The 19,162-nt window shown below is 56.9% G+C and overlaps 1 protein-coding gene across 1 annotated transcript; it reads left to right on the top strand.

The window, feature by feature from the left end:
* Positions 1–81: 81 nt before the first annotated feature.
* On the top strand, positions 82–2,303 carry NDUFA8 (NADH:ubiquinone oxidoreductase subunit A8). The gene is made up of 4 exons (XM_086475712.1): positions 82–139; positions 223–386; positions 1,408–1,573; positions 2,060–2,303. Exons 1-4 carry the CDS (start codon positions 89–91, stop codon positions 2,195–2,197), a joined length of 519 nt encoding a protein of 172 aa, XP_086331838.1. The 5' UTR covers positions 82–88; the 3' UTR covers positions 2,198–2,303.
* The last annotated feature ends 16,859 nt before the right edge of the window (positions 2,304–19,162 follow it).

Genomic DNA, 19,162 nt, shown 5'->3' with positions numbered 1-19,162 from the left:
TGCGCGCTCCCCGCCCCCTCTGCCGGCGGCGCATGCGCGGGGGGCGGGCGGGCGCTGAGGGGAGCTCAAGGAGAGCGGCGCCGCCGCCATGCCGGGCTCCGTGCAGGTGCCCTCGCTGGAGGAGCTCGACGTGCAGGAGGTGAGTGAGGGCCCGCCGGGCCCTTCCCCCGCGGGGGCAGCGCCGTGGCGGACCGCCCCCATTGCGGCTCTGCCCCGCTGCAGGTGGCAGTGAGCTCGGCCGTGCTGAAGGCCGCGGCCCACCACTACGGCTCGCAGTGCGACCGCCCCAACAAGGAGTTCATGCTCTGCCGCTGGGAGGAGAAGGACCCGCGGAGGTGCCTGCGGGAGGGCCGCCAGGTCAACCAGTGCGCCCTCGACTTCTTCAGGTGAGCGGGGGTCCCTCCCCCTCCCTCCCCAGCCAGGCTCCCCCGGCGGCCGCCCGCTTCCCAGCGCTGCGGAGGGCGCCCGGGCCGGCGGAGGCCCTCGTCTGCCCTGGAGGTGAAGGTGTTTCGGGACACCTCCCGGCGTAGCGTGCCCTTGGCGAGCTTTGTTATTCGAGCGCTGGTAGTCACTCGGTTTGACTAACAACGTCACTGCCGTCACAGCCTTCAAAGTCTTTATCCTTGCTTCTTAAACGTTAACTCTTAGGGATGGAAGCCATGCCTGTTTCGTTTTATTTATTTAGACGTGAATTTATCCTTGCATCTGAAGCTCCGTGACGTCTGCTCCAGAGTAGGTGGTTCAGGTGTTTGAGCAAAAGGATGCTGGGGGGTGGTGGAAGGCTTGCTGCTTCTGCTCCTTGCCTTCTGAAATCCAGGGAACCGACCGAAGCTTTGCGCTGCCTGTGCCCTGTTTCACTGTGAACGCTCGAGTAGATACAGCATTTGCTTCTGGTGACCAAAGATGTAGATGCCAGGCGTGTGCCAGTATCGGGTTCTGAAGTTGCCAGTAAGAGGCCTGGCTTGATTAGCTCAAAGCGTGTCCATTTCCAGTACAGCAGCTAGTAATCAGAAACCTCTGTTCTGAGCATGTCTTCTTGAGTGTAAGACACCAGATTAACGTGGAAGCAGTGTATAACGTACACTAGGATATTTGGCAGAGCAGGGATCTCGTATGGAGGAGTTGTGTTCATCTGCCCAGCAAGAATACCTTCTGCCTGTTAGTTAAGTTACTGCTGTCCCTGCTTGTAGCTACAGGGTTACAAATTTTACTGGTATTGGTATCACGTTCTGTTTATGATGCTTCAAACACTGACTTCTTTGAAGACTTAAATGTTTGCAAGAACTTAGAACTACGAAAGCTGCTTTGTCCTAAGTTGAGGTTTGAATGAGTGAGAGAGAAAATCGTTAAAATGATAACACTTGCTGGCAGTTTTCTTTCTTTCTTTCTTAATCTTTTCTCTTACAGGAAGATTAAGGCACACTGTGTGGAGCCCTTCACCGAGTACTGGACGTGCATCGACTACACCAACCTGCAGGAGTTCCGCCGGTGCCGAAAGCAGCAGGCGGCGTTCGATAACTGTGTGCTGGACAAGTTGGGTTGGGTGAGGCCGGATCTGGGCGAGCTCTCTAAGGTAACTTCATGCCATTTTGGTGGCATAGCCAGATTCTTCTCTCCCTTCTTACGGACATTTTGTCAAGACCAGGTCTCAAACTTCCCCTGGCCAGAAGGTGATTCATGAACTCAACACTGGAAGCTTGTGGGCTTTATAGAATCAGGACTCTGTCAGCGTTCCCCAGGGTTGCTTTCCCAGGAGACTTGCGCTTGTCTTGGACAATGACATTTACTCTTGTTTTTTGCTTTTCCTGGAGCAGAGACCTTTCCTTCAGGAGTGAAGCTCACACACACACATAGAACTACTCTGTAGTTATGAGTGATGTGTCCTTCCCCTCTGTTTTTTCTAGAAGTGCTCTGGAGACAGGAGCTCTCCTCAGATCGACACTGTGTCCTTAGTGTCCTTTGGTACTTCTTGGTAGTTCTTCCTGTAACTTCTGACCCAATCCAGCTTTTCCATTAAATGCTGTGAGAAGTTGTATCACCTCTTCTTTTTTCTTTCCAGGTTACGAAAGTGAAGACAGACCGCCCTATGCCTGAGAATGCCTATCACTCCAGGCCTAGACCGGAGCCCAATCCACCCATTGAAGGCGAGCTGAAGCCTTCTCCGTTTGGCAGCAGGCTCTTTTTCTGGTCCTGGTAAAGCGGGCACTGTGCTGTGACTCACGTGCTGGGATGTATCGCTTGTGAATGTAAATTGTCCAGTATGCGTTGGGTAGAACTTTAATGATTAAAGAACCCCAAACTGATGGATGGCTTAGCAATTCTTTAATTTGCACATCATAGCAGCTGAAAAACCTGTGTTTCCCTGTTTTGCACAGTGCTCTCTGCAGCTGTGCAGCCCTTAGGACCTTGTCAGAGATGAGAGTAATGTCCCCGAGTCTTTGACTGCTGCTTTGATCGATCAGAAACTGGCGTGAGACTTGTATCCGCACCGAGAACGTGCCACGTGGGTCAAAGGAACTTGGAGAACAAACCAGTCGCTAATGACTTCCCTCAGTCTTGCAACTGATAATTCCTTCTGTAGAGGTTTCACCGAAGGTCTGCCTTGGAGCAAGGGTTTAGTTGAATCGGTGGCTCTTGCTAGGTGTGAGGCCAGGACTGTTTCTGACAAAGATCCTTGTTCTACTTACCAGCTACTCATTCCTCACGCAGCTGAGTTAGCGGCTTCTATTTTTCTGGGTTTTATGGGGGGAATGTGAGCTACTTCGTCAGAAAAAATCACACTGAATTTTCAGCGCCTTTAAGGAAAAAATATCTCATAAAGGATCTTCTGTCCCATTAAGCAGTGTAAGAAGGTGGCTTGTGTTCTGTCCCAAGGCCCTGGCTTGAGGGGTTTGGGGCAGATCCTTCTGTTGTTTCACTGTGATATTCTTTTTGATAGAGGAGTAAGTCAGCTTTCTTTAACTTCTCTTTTCTACAATACCTAAAAGTCGTGTGTTGCCTCGGAAGCAGATCTGCTCTCTTGTCCCTTGCACTCAACAGCAAGAACCTTACTACCAAGGTCAGAAAAAAGAACGCACGTTTTCACAAAGCCAGGCGCAGCTTAGCTTGCTCTGGGACAGATTGTGTAGCCTGAACCGCAGCAAAGACTTGATGAGTGCTTTGCTCCTTGAGTGGCCTCGCGGTTATCTGGAGCTTCACCATCTCCTTGTTTGGGGTAGGATTAAACTAATGGGTCTGTAGCTGCAGCACGTGTTTCTGATCCGTGGAGCTAGAGGAAAAATGGTGTAACGTCTAAACGGGGCTCGTGCGCTGTGTGGGCTCATGGGTTCTTGCTGGGGTGGGTTGACTGAAGCTCCGAGCAGGTGCTGCAGCATCCCTGGTTGTGTTTTGGTGTGCGTATCGTGCTGTCTTGGCAGCCCCGCTGCTCGCTCTGTGAGGTGGGGTGCACCTTTGCAGCTTCTCCTCGCAGAGCGCTGCTGGCGTTTCAGAGCAGCCACGTGTTGCTGAAGGAAGAGCTCCCCTTCTCTGCAGAGACTGAAATGAGGACAAGCTTGAGGTCTAATTACATTCAGCTGAGTGAGTGAAATGAGGTTTGGCCAAGTAAAGGATAAATTTTTCTGGGATGTTAACACATGTCACATCTGATCTTTTGTTGCTGACCCACTCCAATAATTAGACAACCTCACAGAAAGACTTTTTAGATATTACCTACTGTGTTTTGCTAGTAACTTACTCTGTTTTGCTAATAACTTACTATTGTCAGCATAACGTATGAAACATTGCACTGCTGAACATCTGCTTTTGTATAAACAGGCATGGGCATTCCTGTAGTCAGCCCCTCATCATAATTAAAGAGTATTTTTCCCATTACACTGCTTCTGAAAAGAATGACAGGCATAAATAGGGGGCAGGGTTTTTTAAACAGCCTTTTACAAACCCAACCCTTAAGTTGGCTCGTACTGTAAGCAAAAAAACCCCAGTGATTTATGCTGCAGGCTCAAAGGTTTAAGGTTGTTCATCTGTTTCATGGCAGCTGAATCTCTTGGGTCAGGGGTGGTTGATCCAGTAATGATGCACTGACCACGTTTGAAAGTCAGAATTAACGATCTGCTCACCTGGATTCCCTCTTCATCTTCAAGCAGGAGTGGGCAGGTGAATGTACAAAAGGGAACAGCAGAGCAGGACAATGAAGTGATTAAGTAGAGTTCAGCTGTACTGCGAGCACTTCTTTCATTAACCTCTTCGAGATAATTGCTTCTTGTCTGTCTCTTGGCCGAATCCTGCGAAAAAGGGTTGCCAGAGCTCTGTTTCTCGGTGCTTCGGACAGTGCCTGTGAGTAGCTATTGCTGTTCAAAATCGTTGTGTGGCTTTACTCAAACTTAGGTGCCCCCTTCGGACCTGTAACGTTTTCTTGGAAACTTCAGAATGTCAAGATTGAGTAAAGGCCGTAAAAGTATTTTTGAGGAATGTATCTTGACAGTTTTTGGCAGATGGGGAGCAGATGCCTGCAGATTCCACACGGATGTTTTACTGGCCATGGGAGAAGCGTTGTTTCTTGTGTTGTAGGCTCTTAGCTCTGCCGGAGCTTCTAATCACGTGTGGCAAATTAGCCAATTATTAAGGCAGTGCCATTGTAGCTTGCCACACCGTGGGTTAGACTGGGCAGAACCGGCTCTGTGCTTTCAGAGTGTGGATGGAAGAGTGAAATCCTGGTCTGACTTCTAGTGCCAGTAAGGTGGGAGTGTGCATTTCTGGGGCAGCAGGACTGCGTGGCGCTGGCACAGCAGCATCCTTCTGAAGAGAAAGTCCCCCCTGCAAGACATCTGGCAGCTGGGCACGCCCTGGTCTCGAAGGGCTCTGCTTAACTCCCGAGGCAAAAGGGCTGGAGAAGCTGTTCCCTTGGCCGAAAAGGCCGGGAGTCCCACAGCAACTCCCGCTCTGCTGGTAGCCACCAAATCTGAGCAAATGCTGGGAAGTGAGTGGTTTTACTTTGCTCTCTTGCCACTCATAATTCCGTTGCATGTCCTATTATCCGTATTATCATCCCAGATAAAGAGACTCCCAGGAGTCAGATCAGATGGAACCAGCCTTTCAGGCATCTGTGAGCTGCGCCTGGCTAGGGCAAAAACCATCCATGGACTCCTCTTCCTCTGCCTTCGGTTGCCATACGGTTCCAGCACGGATAAATAAGGTAATTTCCCCCACCCCGAGTCGTAAGAAAAGAAAACCCTGTGTCTTTATAGCAAGGATTCATGATTTTAAAGAACCTTTACCTTCAGAACAAGGACACTCCTGTAAAGCTGGAGAAGAAATTTGGAGCTCTGGGTAACTTTGTAAAATCCTTTTGGAAGCTTGCTGTGCGCTCTGGTGCTGGAAGTGTTTTGAAACCAGAATCCATCTGGGTATTAACAGGAGATTTAAGACTCCCTCTTGTGGCTGCACTAAGCTGGTCTCGGGCAACTGTGCGGGGATTTTGCCATCATGACAGTCCGAAGGCTACTTCAGTATTGCTGATAGAAACTTGATCAGATCTTTTGTCTTTGCTACAAAATTCACTTGAACGTTGTCTCAACTTGATTTTTTTTTTTCCTGTGTATAAAAACTCCTGAACTGAGTATGAAGTGAGAAGAGGAAGAAAAATGGTTTGAAAACGTTCTGATCACCTCAGATTACGTGGCTGAAGGAAGTTAAGGCAGAGCTGAAGTAGATGGAGGTGGTGGGGAAATCCCGGTGTCAATTGTATTTGTCTCTCCGAATCCAGGCGGGGTGTCCCTGGCGCTGTGGAGGACAGGGTGGTTCTGAACCCACAGGGCCAGCGCTAGCAGCGTGTGACAGGCGAACACAGGCAGCAGGTTCACTGCAGTATTTAACTGCACGTAAAAGCACGTTATTTCTCTTTATTAGGAATAGACATGACCCAAATGAATGGTCTTAATAATGCAACCTTGCCCTTCTGGCGATCGTTTTATGGCTTTTCGTGTGAGCCCTTCCAGCTGGGGACTTGAGCTGAGTCTGCTCGAAGACACTTTCTGCGTGGTTGAGTGTGGTACAAAGAATTCTTTGGCAAAGGGAGAAAATCTGAGGAAAAATACAGAACGGCAGCCTAGCAGCAGAAAGGCTGCGGCGTCATTTTGGCTATCGCGGCAGCACGTCGGCCTGGCCAGCAGATGCTGAAGGGGGGGTGGCTCCCAGACCCCAAGGCAGGTCAGCAGCACCGCTCACTCCATGGTGCCGGAGTTATTCCTGATTTTGGTTGGTTTCTGCTTCAACCCCAAGTTTCTCCGCTCCCCGACGCGTGTCGCAAAAGCTTTGGCGAGCCTTCCCCCCCGCAGGGGCGCGGGTTCCTCTTGCGCGCGGTGTCTGCGCTTGGTGAGAGCAACGCAGCCGGAGCGGGCGATGAGGAGAGCGGCGCTGCCCGTGCGCCCGGCGTCTGCCTGCCTGCTTGAGGGCTGCCCCCGGCTGTCACAGGGCTGGGACAGGAGCAGGAGCTTTTTGGGACCTGAAGAGCTTTGCTGTGCCTGACCGGACCCAGCAATAAGGGCTCAAAGAAAAGAAAGGAGAGCGTTTAATGAGGTAAAAGCTCTTCTGCCTTGCCTGCATCCCAAGCATCTCCCCGTTGCTGCTGCCCTCGCTGCCTGTGAAATAGCTTAGATCACGTTTGTTCAGGCATCTGCCGCAGACAAAAGGATTCCAACCTGCGTGTTCCTGCGCTCTTGGCAAGTGCAGATGGTTCGAGGGAGCGTTTGGTTCACGCTGCGTTCTGCGGCACAAAATGGTGAACAGCTTTTGCTGTTTCGATAGGGTTTAAGATTAATTTCTCCCCTCTCACCGGGGGAAATGAGGGCTGGGAAGAACGGCCGTGCCTGTTGCTTTGTTAAGCTTGGCTTTGGCTTCGACTCTGGCACCGAGAAAGGAAATAAAATACAGGGAAGGGGAGCTTTAGAAAAGAGCTATGGGTCTGCTCCCAAGTTGATAGGTTGAACGGTACAAAACACTGACTCCGAGGCATTGCTCTAGTGTTTGTAAAATCAGCATGGCAGCTCCGTTAAGGGCTATGAGTCACCCCGAGGGTGGTTCAGCTCTTTAGAAGTCGTAGCGCAGCCTTCTGCTGCCATGCGGACGGCAGCGAGCGTTTTAATGGAGGCAGAACTACCCCTTGGGTGAGCGCCCTGTCTGACCTCCGCCTTGTTCTTGCCGCCTCCCGTTTGCAGCTGTGCCGAGAGCGGGGCCTGACCTGTCTTTGGGAGAAAAGGGCTGGATGGAGCCCTTCGACGTGGATCACATCCAGTGTAACCCTCTGCCCCCCCCCCCCGGCGCCCCTCCTGTCCCTGGCCCGCAGCGCTCTCCAGGCTCCTGCGTCGGAGCTCTGCCCGGCTGCTCCTGCGGGACGCGGTCAGGTGTGGCCCGACTTGGCTCTGGTTTTCAGGAAGCCGCTGACAGCGGGCCTGACCCGGGCCATGTGCAGGCAGCGGGAGGCTCTGCTTGTCCCCAGGCGCGGCCTCGGGCGCTCGTGGCCAGCCTGCGCTCCAGGCTAAACAGAGGAAGGTGAGGGTCAGCAGCCGAGAGCTCTGCCCAAGACGCAGGAAGCACATTTTGGCAGAGGAAAGAAATACAATACAAGCGGGGAGGGAAACTCAGCTTCCATCCAACCCCCTCCAAGAAGCTTTTGGCTCCCTACGGCTGCTGGAGTCTTTACTATCAGTTATTGGGCTCTTTATTGTTCCAGGCTTTCGTGTGTTTGTTTTCTGTCTTTTACACCGGCGTGTTGCAGAGGGGGAAGAACGGAGCAATACGGACCGGAGGGTAGAGCCCTGCGCTGGAGAACAGGCAACCGGCTTCCCTTTCCTGCCTGTCACTATCTCATTGTGTGGCCTTGGGGCATGTCACTTCCCTCTCTGCCCCGGCTCCTCTGGGCGATGGGGTGGTTCCACCCAGCAGAGCGCTCTCGGCTTGTTTACCCTCTTTGTCCTTGTGAAGGGCCTTGGAGGAGCCTTAGGGGAAGCTCTGCCTGGCCCCGGCGGGCACAGACCCATCCCTCGAGGGGAGCCGCAGCCCAAACGCCGTTCTCCTTCCCCAGAGCACGCAGCGGGGGCCACACACCGCGAGGGCGTGCGGGTGGGGAGAGGAGCGGTGGGCGCGTCACCCTGCCCTCGTCGCTCAGCCTGGCAGCTGCCTGCTCGCGGGGACTCTTTCCCCTACAGACTCTGCCCTCTAAGCACACCAGCAGGCAGCTCTGCGGTCGGGAAGGCGGCTGGAGATCGCGCTCTCTGAGAGGTGGCAGAGGAGAAGTGTCACTCCCAGCAGTCTTGGAAGGGTATTTCCCAATTTCGAGCGCCACGGGTCTCTCCTGCCTTTCAGAGATCGTTAAGGGCAGCACCCTGCTTTCGGGTGCTCTTCGCAGCGATGCGTGGAAGCGGCTGCACACAGGGGTAAAGGGACGAGGGAGGCGCTTTTGGGAGCGAAAGTCCCCGAAACACACGCAGCACCAGTGCACGGCGCTCGTCCTGGCAAACCCTGCTCTGCTCCCCATCATCGCTTGCTCGGAGCCTTTGTTTCTTCTAACCATGAGTGAAACCAGTTGTGGGATGTTGTGTTCAGGGCATGACATAATCCTAGTCTGGGACTCCACTGGAGGAATCCTTTTGAAGATTTACTAGTCTGGCTAATTACAATAAAACTATGAAGGTGCTGCGCTCTAAATGATTAACAGTTAATAAGTGGAGGTTTCTGCTTTCTTGTGGTTTGGGTTTGTTTTTTTTTTTTTTGCTAGGAAACAAACCAGAGCAGTTCTGGCTACACCAGTCACGTTTTCTTTTAGGAAGGAGGGGTCTGTCAGAGACACGCTGACACGTTTTCACAAAGCCACTGTCCATCTCTGTTGCTGGTAGCCGATAATTTGATTAAAAATACAAGTCACTTCCTTGCTCCTTTCTCTGTATGTGGCTTCTCTGCGTTTCTTTAAGCTTGAGCAGTGACAAGAGCCTGCAGGATTTACTTGCTGTTCGTTGACATTTTCACTTTCTGGTGCGCATCCGTACGTTACCCTGTAGAGTTCAGCTTGTGCCAACCGGGGAGGGGCGCTTTGGGGAAAGGCAGCGATAGCCGGCAGTGCCCCTTCCACCCTCGATCCCTCCCACGACGCCCACATTAACAATGGGCTTAAAAATTCTGAATTTGAGTATCTACTTCCACGTACAGCCCCGTTCAGCTGTTGTTACCCTTAAAACGTTCGCTGTCCATTCCAGCATCTTTATCGTATTTTTGAGAGGACGCGTCGACGCGTGCCACCTGCCCGAAGTCGGCAGCGTCGCGTTCTCTGCCGCGGGCGGGTCTGCTGCGCCTCGGGGTTCGTGCTGCCTCTGCGCCGCCATCGCTGAAAGCTGGTGGGTGGAGGTAGCAGCGTGACACCCCCGAGACTGAAGCTGTGGAGAACTTTGGTAACTTCAAGCCCCGTCTTGGGGTTTCTTTCAGCCCCCACAGGCCAACTGCCCCATGGATCTATGGAGGAGAAAGGCCAAACCCCACAGGCGCTGCTGGAGCCCTCTTGTCCACCTGTCTCCAACATTTCCAGAGTACCAGCAGCTCCCGAGGAGCAACTGGAGCTACTGGGTCCTGGCCCTGGGCCGAGCCCGTTGGCGGGATGTGGGTGGCTGGGTCCTGGTGTGGCCGGCAAAGCGCTGTCGGAACAAAACTGAATTGAAGTGATTCTTTTCCTCTCCCCTTGGCCTGCGAGGAAATCTTTTTCCATTTACTATAAAACATGGTCGTTAATAGTGCTGAAGTGTTCTACGTATTTTAAATAAACATGAGTGGATTTGAGCCCAGGAGGACATGAAAGAATGCAGCATTTGCAGGGTACCGGCCCGGCACACATGTCAGCAATTTGGCTGCCTTGTGTACTTTGGCTTTTAAAAAAGCATTTAAAAGTAAACAAATGAAGGAAAATCTGGCAGCTGGATTTCAAAGTAAATTGCTTTCAGCTGATATACCCCGTTTCCAGCTTGCTTGGGTAGTATCAAGCCATACACATCCAGCGAGAAGAGCAAGCGGCCAAGGAGAAGAGCGGGGGTGGGAGAGAGAACAAAAGCAGGGAAGTTCTGTGGATTTAATTCTTCCATTTCCTTCCTTTGCACCAAACACTCCCTGCCTGTCACTGCCCTCGTGTCAGACGGGCAGGTTAACGCTTCAGACAGCAAAGTGTGCTCCATCTTCTTCTCTCGGCCCCTGCTCTGCCAAGCTCTGCCTCCCTTCCACCGGGCCTGGAGCAGGGATGGGATGGGATGGGATGGGATGGGATGGGATGGGATGGGATGGGATGGGATGGGATGGGATGGGATGGGATGGGATGGGATGGGAGTAGCATCCCTAGGACGGCGTTAGCTGGCAGAGCTGAGCCTGACACTCGGCTGTGACCTGCAGCGGTGCTTGAGATGCTCTGTCAAACACTCATCCCTGTTGCTGCCCCCGCCGGGGGTGGGGAGAGCCCCATCCCGCAGCCCTATGTAGGACATGGCCCCAGAGACCAGTGGGACGAATCTGTCCCTTGAGGGGTCCGCACGGGCGTGGGCCAAGGTGCTGCTCCCCCAGCACTGCCAGCCCGGGGAGGGCATCACCCCTCCGCCGGCGGAGGGAAGCGGAGCTGGAAACGGCAGAGATAACAGAGTCGTCAGAGGAGCGCGGGCTGTGGCGAGGCCCCGCGCCTCCGGAAGGGCCTGGTGCGTCCCCCGAAGGAGGGGACTCAGCAAATGCTGACAGATAATAGCGAGGTCCCAGGCTGGACAAAGAGGGGAGGTTGCTGAGGTCACGCTTTGGCTCAGCGTTGGGATCCTTCTGCTTTGACTCGCGTTTCCTCAAGTTTATAAAACTTTCTGCGGGTTGGTTCGGTGGAAAAGGGCAGAGGAAACTGGTGGGTCTTAAATCCTGGCGGCATGGGGCCGGGGCAGGGCTGCTCCGAGCCCTCCGGCAGACCCTGCACGCACGGCAAACGCGCCCGGGGCTGCGAGCGGTGCACGCCGCAAGCTCGGGGTAAGGGCAGCAGCCACCAAGCGTCCCTTAGGGGCTCCCAGCAGTGACCCGAGGTCCTGCTGCAGCACGGGAACCCCCGGGGGTGCGATGCTGCAGGCAGGGCCGCCCTGGCCTCAGCACCCCTACAGAGCCCGATCGACGAGCCTGAGCAGAGCACAGAAAGCCTCTGGGGTGGCCTCGGCGCGAGCACGATGGCTCACGGCGCGGTGGGACGGTGCCTATAGCTGGTGGGACCTGCCGTGCCGGGCTGCACGGGGAGCCACGGCATTTGCCCGTTTCTTCGGGAGCCGAGGCTGTGCCGCAGCCGATGCCGTGCTCGCAGCGTGCCACGGTGCCGCCCCGGTGCGGCAGGGCCCCTCGAGCACCCACGAGCCAGGGAGGGAGGCGGGCAGCAGCGAAGCAGAGAGCGTCCCTGCACCTTGCAGTGAGAGCCGGCTCTGCTCCCTCGCCGCGGCTGCGGCTGCGGACACGGCTCTGCGTGATGCTGCGTGCAAGGGAGCGGTTAGTTGGCGTGAGCCCTTCTCAAGGCTCTTCTCCCCCCTGGTACTCAGCAAAGGAGCTCCCTGCCCTGGCTCAGGACTCAACCTCCGGGCTCCTGGCAGTGCGGAGGTGCTGCCAGCTGTAACCTCCGAGGTGAAACATTCCGGGTGAGCAACGCCGAAGGCAGGAGGCAGCCGGGGCTCAGCCAGCATCCTCGGCACACGCTGCTGCGATCGAAGCCAGCGGGGCTGGCTGTGCCCACGCTCCGGCACGGCGCTCATTATCCCTTGGCACAGGAGGGCCCTGGCACCGGTGTCGGGAGCTGGCAGCGCCCGCACGCACCTGCCAGCACCAACGAGGTCACCGGCAATTTCTTGGCGCTCGTTAATGTGATGGAAAGTCATTTTTTTGGGCCTTTTCACCTCTGCCACCCACGTGGGCTGCAGCACCGTGCCCTGGCCAGCAGCAGACAGGGCTGCTGCAGCCTGGGAGGCGTGTCTGCACCCTCTGGGTCCCACCAGCTTTTAATTGTTCCCCAGATGTTATTTCTGAGAGTGACGCCGCCAAGCGAGGCCCCCACCCCATCTCCCACAAGTCGCAGGGTGCGGGGTCTCCTCCACGCTGGGACCAGCCGCCCCGCGGCTGCACCGGCTCTGGGAAACTGGGTACCTCCGTGGCACACGGTCCCCGGGGACAGCTTTGCTTCGCCTCATTCACACGGGGATGCCCGGCTTTTGCTGCCTGCTCTGGCTGAAGCAAAACCTGGAGGTAACCACCTTCGCATTCTCCGCACTGGAGGGTTGGGTTTGGTCCCAAAGCCCCGATGGGCAAATACAGCTGTGGTGGGCGGATGGAGGGCATTGGGAACTAAAATCCCTGAGGTGGGGTTGATGTAAGTGTGGACATCTCCAGCTGACCCAGCTGCTCTGGGTCCTGTTACCCAGAGGTGACAGAGGGTCCAGCAAGTACATCTCAAGCAGCCAAGGGTTTGATTTCTCTCCTCCTGACGGGGTTTCACCCAGGAGCTGGTACAAGGTCAGTGTTGGGTCCAGCTGAGCTGCCCCATCACTGCCTGAAGGTGCCAGCATCCACCAGGGGCAGGGGGAGCAGGACCCCAGGGCCAAAGAGGAGCAGCAGCACTGGGGTGTTCCCGCTGCTCCCACCACCAGCTGACCTCAGCGGGGCTCGGGGGCAGCCGTGATGGGGGACTCTGAGTGCAGGCAGCTGCCCACAGCACCGGGCAGGGGGCTGGGGAGGGCTCCCCGGCCGGGGGCTCCGGGGAAGTGGCGGCGCAGGGGATTTGCTTCACGTTGGGGAGCGGCTGCGGGTACGAGGTGGGGACCGCTGCAGGCCTCCTTCGGTGGGATGGCAGCAACCCCCTCTGAAGACAGTTGCTCTGGGTGTCCCTGTGATTAACGGGAAGAATATGTAAATGTATATGGCCGTTGCCATGGCTACGGCAGAATCCCGGCTGGTGCTGGGGAAGGCAGAGCCCCCGGCCCAGCCCGGGTCAGGATTTGCATTCCCAGCGCAGCGGCACCCCGCACACCCCACGATGCTGCTGCGGGAGCAGCCAGGCTCTGTCTATCCCCCTGCCACCACCGCGTCCCCAGCGCGGGCAGGGGGACAGTCCCCCAGCACGCCGTCCCGCTGCTCGCCATCCTGCGGCCACCAGCTCCTGCATGGCAGCATCAATCCGGGGCACTGCAGCCTCTCGCCAAGGTGGGGGCACCCCCAGCCTGGGATCCCCAGGGAGCAAACACCCTCACAGGAGGGGTGTCCCTCCCGTCCCATGGTCGTGTCTTGTCATGCAGCAGCAGAAACCTGGGTGCAACCAGGAGATGGATGGGGATGGGGATGCCCAATATGCCCATGACCCTCCTCTTCCAGGTGCACCAAACGCCCAGGACCACCCAGCGCAGCTCACACCTGGCCAAGGAGAAGCCCTGCCCAGCAGCTTGTTTCTGGCTGATCCTATAAAGCTGGGAGAGAAAAGGGGCTTCACCTGTATAGAGCCTGTGGAGCCTCCTGCCTGCCTGGAGCTCTGGTGAGTGCTGTGGGTTCAAGGTTGTACCCCGGGTCGGGCTGTGTCACTCGTGGCTGTCACGAGCCCTGGCAGGAGCCCGTGGGCATCGTGGGTGCTGTTGGCAAGTACTTGTGCCCGTGCACAAGCCCTGTCCCCCGGGACCTGCCGGGTGGCTGCAGCCAGAGGGTGAGGCTGAAACCCATGGGTGTTCAAGCACTCACAACCAAGAAGTTCCTGGTTACCTGTTTGCACTTCTCCTTCCCCACGTGGGGTGAGCAGAGGGGGGTTAAAACTCTGTAAAAGAGACCAGTTATTGCTGTAAGCGAGAAACATGGGAGGGGTGAGAGCTGACTGAGCCTGCACCCGGCGTAACTCGCACTGTGGAGAGCGTTGCCAGACCGTGGTCCTTCTGGTGATGAGGGTTGCTCAGGGATAGGTTTCATGCTGAAAGTGTTTGTCTTCATATTTATTCTCGAGCTATTTTGCAAACTTGACTTGAAGCAAGACTGTGGATTGCCACTCCCAAACCAAAGCCCCTCCAGGCATGGCTGGGCAGGAGCCCCCAGAGGTGCCAGCACAGCCCGTGGCTGTCCCTGCACGGGCTGGGTGCAGAGAGCAGCAGGGGCGTGGGGAACCCCAGGGGCGTGGGGACCCCTGGTCCTGCAGCCCCCTCCCTGGCTGGCCCCGGGTTTCTCCGCTGTTGGAGGGCTCGGCCGTCACCGATGGAAGGCGAGTGCAGCCGGGCTCTCTGTCTGCTATTTCCTTATAATTTAAGAGCCTTCCTCACATTAATCTTTTTATTTTTATTTTGACAAATGTATGTTTCCAGGAAGTTGCTGAGGTCAAAGCAGCATCTGTTGCTCGTTATTTTGGGGGATGCAGAGGGTCTTTGTGAGGGTTTCCAAAGCAACAAGGAATTAAGTGGTTTGTAAAGCGGAGAGCAGGAATGAGGAACGGGCTGGGGCTTCCCGAAAGGCGGCTGAAGATGCTGATGAAAATCAGATCAGCTCGTCTCTGTTTTCTTGGAAACTTGATCTATTTTTCTTGTACAACTGTCAGCCCGACTCCCGTATTTCAAGTGCTTGGCCACCACAAGCTCTGCATTTTGGCACTGGGATTAGCGTGGCCCCGGTCAGGCTTGCTTTCCCCTGGCCTGTGCCGGGTTGTGCTGTGCCAGCAGGGAGGACACAGGCTCTGCGGGATGGGAGTGGAGCAAAGCTTTTGGGAGCAGCAGTTCAGGTCCCCTGGTGCAGCTCTGGCTGGGGGACACGGGCTGGAGACCCCCAGGATGGTCACCAGCGCCCCCCTCCCCCAACCTGGGGACATCCCTTGTCCCCCAAAATCACACCACAAACTGCCCAGCACATCCCACGGGGCGGGGGTGGTGGCAAAAGCTGCTTTTTCTTTCAAAACAACCCGAGGAGGGTTCGGTGCCAAGGCGAGGGCTGCGAGGAGCCCAGGAGATTTATCGCTGAGGAAATACTTTCTCCAGCGAGGGCTGACGGCCGCAGCAGGAACAATGGGAGATTCGCAACGTGAACAAAGCTGATTTCGTTCTTCTTTTTATCAATGCGTTTTCCGTGCGGAGCCTCCCTTCCTGGAAGTGGGAGATGCAGCTTCCCCCGCTCGCCGGCCGTGTAATCAGCAGGAATGGCCATATCCTGGCTGGGAAGCGAGCTGTGAAACGCTGTCACCCGCTGTGATTTATGAGCCCGTGGCAGCGGCCAGCGGCGGGGCTGGCCCGGGGACGAGGTGCCAGGGCGCGTGCAATATCCACGTATTCTTTCTCCTCCTCGCCGGGTCCCCGGGGAGCTGCCAGAGGAAGTTAATGGATTAGACACACACGTTCCACTTGATTTTTATTTTTTTATTGCCGTGTCTTTCCAAATGCCTTTAGCAGACGCGGGAGCACAATGGGGTTGGGCGGTGAGCATCCCGGCCGGGCAGGCAGCGGGGCAGCAGCCTGCCTGGAAAGGTCAATACGGAGAGTGTTTGCCTGGGGACGTGGGGACAGCCTGTCCTGAGCGGGTACAGTCCTTCCCTGCTGGGGAGGGCTCCCAGGGTCGGTGCTCAGCACCGGCTCGGAGGGGCAGAGTTAAGGTGACTCCGGCTCCTCTGCAGCCGGTGCTGACCGACAGCCTCGGGGCATCGCGGCACCTCGCCCGCGGGGTTATCGGCACCCGTCCGACGCAGCTGGCACCGAGCGGGTCTCTTGCCGTGCCCGGAGCTGCGATGTCCTTCCCGGGGGGGCTCACGCCTGTGAAAGCTTCGCTCCCGGGCTCACGCTCCTGCCACACCGCATTACGCAATCCTTGCCCGATACCGGGAATATGAAATAATTATTCCAAGTGATCAGATTTTAATTATGCAACACAGAGGATGATTATTGTACGCCAAATTGGTGCCGAGTGCTTAGTTATGTATATGCCAAATTTAGTCTATACTATTATACCCAGTGGGTGGCCTTAGACAATCAGGAAGTAATTAGTTTTGCTGGAGGTTGTTCGCCTGCCTGGTTCGCTGTGCTGTCTGGGGAGCGTCTTGCTGCGCTCTGTGAATACCGCGGGCTTTGAGTTCAATACCGTCTTTTTGTGACAAGCTAATAAGCTGTCTGCATGGCGGCCTGTAATTAGCGCTGTCGATATTCATTTGGAAACGGAGACCGCGCTGAGCGGCTCTGCCGACGGCGCTTCCCTTTGTCGAGGCTCTCGGCCGGTCCCACCTCGCCTCCGAGGAGCGGTGATGGGCACGGAGGGATGGGGGTGCGCTTCTGTGTGTGCGGCACCCTCGGGTCCCCGTGGAGGAAAGCACCCAGCCATGAGGGGGCTGAGCCCCTGAGGCCGAAACCTGCCCCCCTGCCCACCTCCCTGCCAGCCTGGCCCCGTCCCTCACGGGGGGCACCTGCCATCAGCCCCGGGTGAGGGGTGTCCCTCAGCGTCTTGTCTTGTGGTGCCGGCCAGGAAGGCTGAGCCGGCGTGGGGTGTGCGGTGTAGGGCAGACGGGGACGTGCAGGGCGCTTCGGCTGGGGTGGCCATCCCCTCCCCAGAGCCGTGGGCTGCTCTTGGGGAGCCTCAAGCGTTGCTGGGGGTGCCAAGGTGCTGTGTGGTCCCGCCTTTCCAGCCAGCCTGATCCTGCAGGGTCCGGGCTCATCTGTTGGGGTCTCACATGCAGAATTGCTGGGGGGCCTGGGGCTACGTTGGCTGGGAAGCCACTGGGGCATTGCCCCCCTGGCACGCTGTTTGCAGCCGGTCAGTGCTGTGGGGCACTGGGAACCGGCCGCCTCTGCAAGAATGGCCCAGATCTGCCGGGTGGGAATTGTCTGAAGTACGGAGCAACTTTTACCTCTGTTACACAAAGGAAACTTTCCTCCTCTTTTTGTCGGAGATGCTCACTCCATTGAGATGATTGGCATACTGGAGAGCTGAGAAACTAAATTGTTTATACACTAATGAATAGAAGCTTGATTGCAAGATCCTGTTTGGAAAATTATAGTGCTGAATTGAAGCTGTACAATTACATCCAAAATGCTGCATATTCATTTCATCTGCTTTGCATAGAGATTAACAAGCGAGCCCTAAAGCAGACTCTGAAATTAAAGCTAACACCAGATTTAGTCACAGGTTACAAACTAAATGGCATTGTTTGATGGATATGAATCTTTACCACCTGCCTGCCTGATGATTGCTAGCAGCTTACCAGACAGCAAAGGAAAAAGTTTCTTCCCATGAAGGAAGCATAATAAGACGCTGGGCTGGAAGTGCCCCCTCCCTGCGTGGGCAGCCCCCCAGGCAGATGTCTGCAGTGGGCCTGGGGAAAGGGCTCCCTGCGCAGGGCTCCGTCGTGCTGGAGGCTGCACCCACCCTGTGGAGGGATGAAGAGCAGCCCCCAGACCCTCACAGAGGTCCTGGGTGCTGGGTCCACCCAACCCCCAGGGCTGGGCTGGGTGCTTCCAGCTGAGTGCCCCCTCCTGCATGGGGGCGACAGTCTTGCGGGGTCTCCGTCCATCCTGGGACCTCTGTGCTGGGTCACCCACGGGTTCCCTTCCTTGCCCTGGAGGGGCCAGGGCCAGGATGCTGCAGAGGGCAGGGGCTTCTTGCCCCTCCTGGCTGCGGGCAGCCCCTGGGGGGTCCCAGCACCCCTGGCACACGGCCGGTCCCATCCCGCACCATTGGGCTTCGCCACCTACCTGTGATGTACCTCCCCTCCCCGCGGTACTCCCATCCTGCGTGCTGGATTTATTTTGGGAGCAGAAATGGGGACAAGAAAGAGCCAAGGGGGTGCAGGGGGAGCAACGCCCTGCCCAGGGGAGTGCCCGTCCTGGCGGGGGCCGTGGCAGGCAGCAGCGTTTGGTGCCACACAGCACGGCGTGGGCGCTGCCGAGCTCAGGGCTGGGAGGGGGGGTGCCTTGGAAATGGGCCCCATCCCTGTCTGAGGAACCTGTCCCCTGCGTGGCAGCGTGTGGGGACACAGGACCTCCTGCCGTCACTGCGAAGGGGAGCAGACGGGGCTGCTGGGACCTGGGTTAGAGCTGGGGCTGTAGGACAGGCAGGGTGCAGGGGAGCAGGCTGCGGCTCAGGGCAGCCTTCATTGCCAGCAGGGGTCTGTCTTTTTGGGGGGGGGGGGGGGGGGAATACCCTGGGGGGGTCCCCAGTCCACACCCGGGGGCAGCGGCGCAGCTGGGGGCTCCCTGTGTGCAGGCCCCAGCGGGGCAGAGACCACAGCACTTGCTCTGCAAATCGGACACCTTTATTTTCGTTGTTCTTCAAAAGTCAGTTACCGAACTGCAGGGGACGTTACTCCTACGGACGGGCTGGTCTGTCTCTACCGCACTACGGGACAGCCCAGCTGCAGCTTTATAGCCCCCAGGCCCCGTCACCACTGGTGGCACCACCAGCCCCCACCCAGTTCCTCCTGGCCAGCTCCGGCATCGTCCCATCACCCCCCCGGTGTCCCCCCACGGGAGCACTGCCGTGCCAGGAACAGGCAGCGCGGCTGCTCCGAGGCTCCATTTCTGCTTGACACTTCCCCACCTTGACCCTCCAACACTTCCCCAACGCGCTCTCGCAAACCGCCGAGGTGGGCGAGCGTCTCCTCGCGTCCCTCCCCAAAACCTGCCCTGGGCCGAAGCGGACACGTGGCACCGCCAAGGGCCTCTGCCTCAGCGCTTCCCCCAGGGCTGGGCTTCTTCCCGAAACCTTCACTCATCCCAGGACACTCACACTTCCAAGACCAAACCCAAACCACACCATAACACCCTAAAATCAGCGCGACGGAGCAGCCTCCTGCCTGCAGCCGCTAACAGCTCGAAGAGGCACGGGTGGGCTCTCCCACCCCAACCCCAAGACAGGGGGTGCAGCCGCCCTCCGGGGATCACCCGCTGCAGCAGCGGGCTCCCAGCGTGAGCCCTGCACCCGATTAGGGACATCCGGGGGGGGGTGGCCCCAGCCTGTGTGGGCAGTGGGTGCTGGGGCGTGGGAAAAGGCACCTGTGGAGGGAGGCAGTGGTGGCTTTGCCGCGTGGCGACGTGGCAGTGGGGCTGCTGTCCCCAAAAGCAGGGCTGGGCTGGGTGCGGCGTGGTACTGGTGGACCCAGGCTGCCCTGGAGAGACCGGGCCTGTGGCAGCGTGGCGGC

This window comes from Leptosomus discolor, chromosome 19, assembly GCF_034619465.1.
Source record: "Leptosomus discolor isolate bLepDis1 chromosome 19, bLepDis1.hap2, whole genome shotgun sequence".
NCBI classification, from domain to species: Eukaryota; Metazoa; Chordata; class Aves; order Leptosomiformes; family Leptosomidae; genus Leptosomus; species Leptosomus discolor.
The sequence above is the reverse complement of the archived record's forward strand: the minus strand, read 5'-3'. Positions and strand labels throughout refer to the sequence as shown.

Coding starts and splice junctions, on each gene's coding strand:
- NDUFA8 (XM_086475712.1), top strand. CDS start 89: ATGCCGGGCTCCGTGCAGGTGCCCTCGCTGGAGGAGCTCGACGTGCAG. Junction 140..222: donor AGGAGCTCGACGTGCAGGAG/GTGAGTGAGGGC, acceptor GCCCCGCTGCAG/GTGGCAGTGAGCTCGGCCGT. Junction 1,574..2,059: donor ATCTGGGCGAGCTCTCTAAG/GTAACTTCATGC, acceptor TTTTCTTTCCAG/GTTACGAAAGTGAAGACAGA.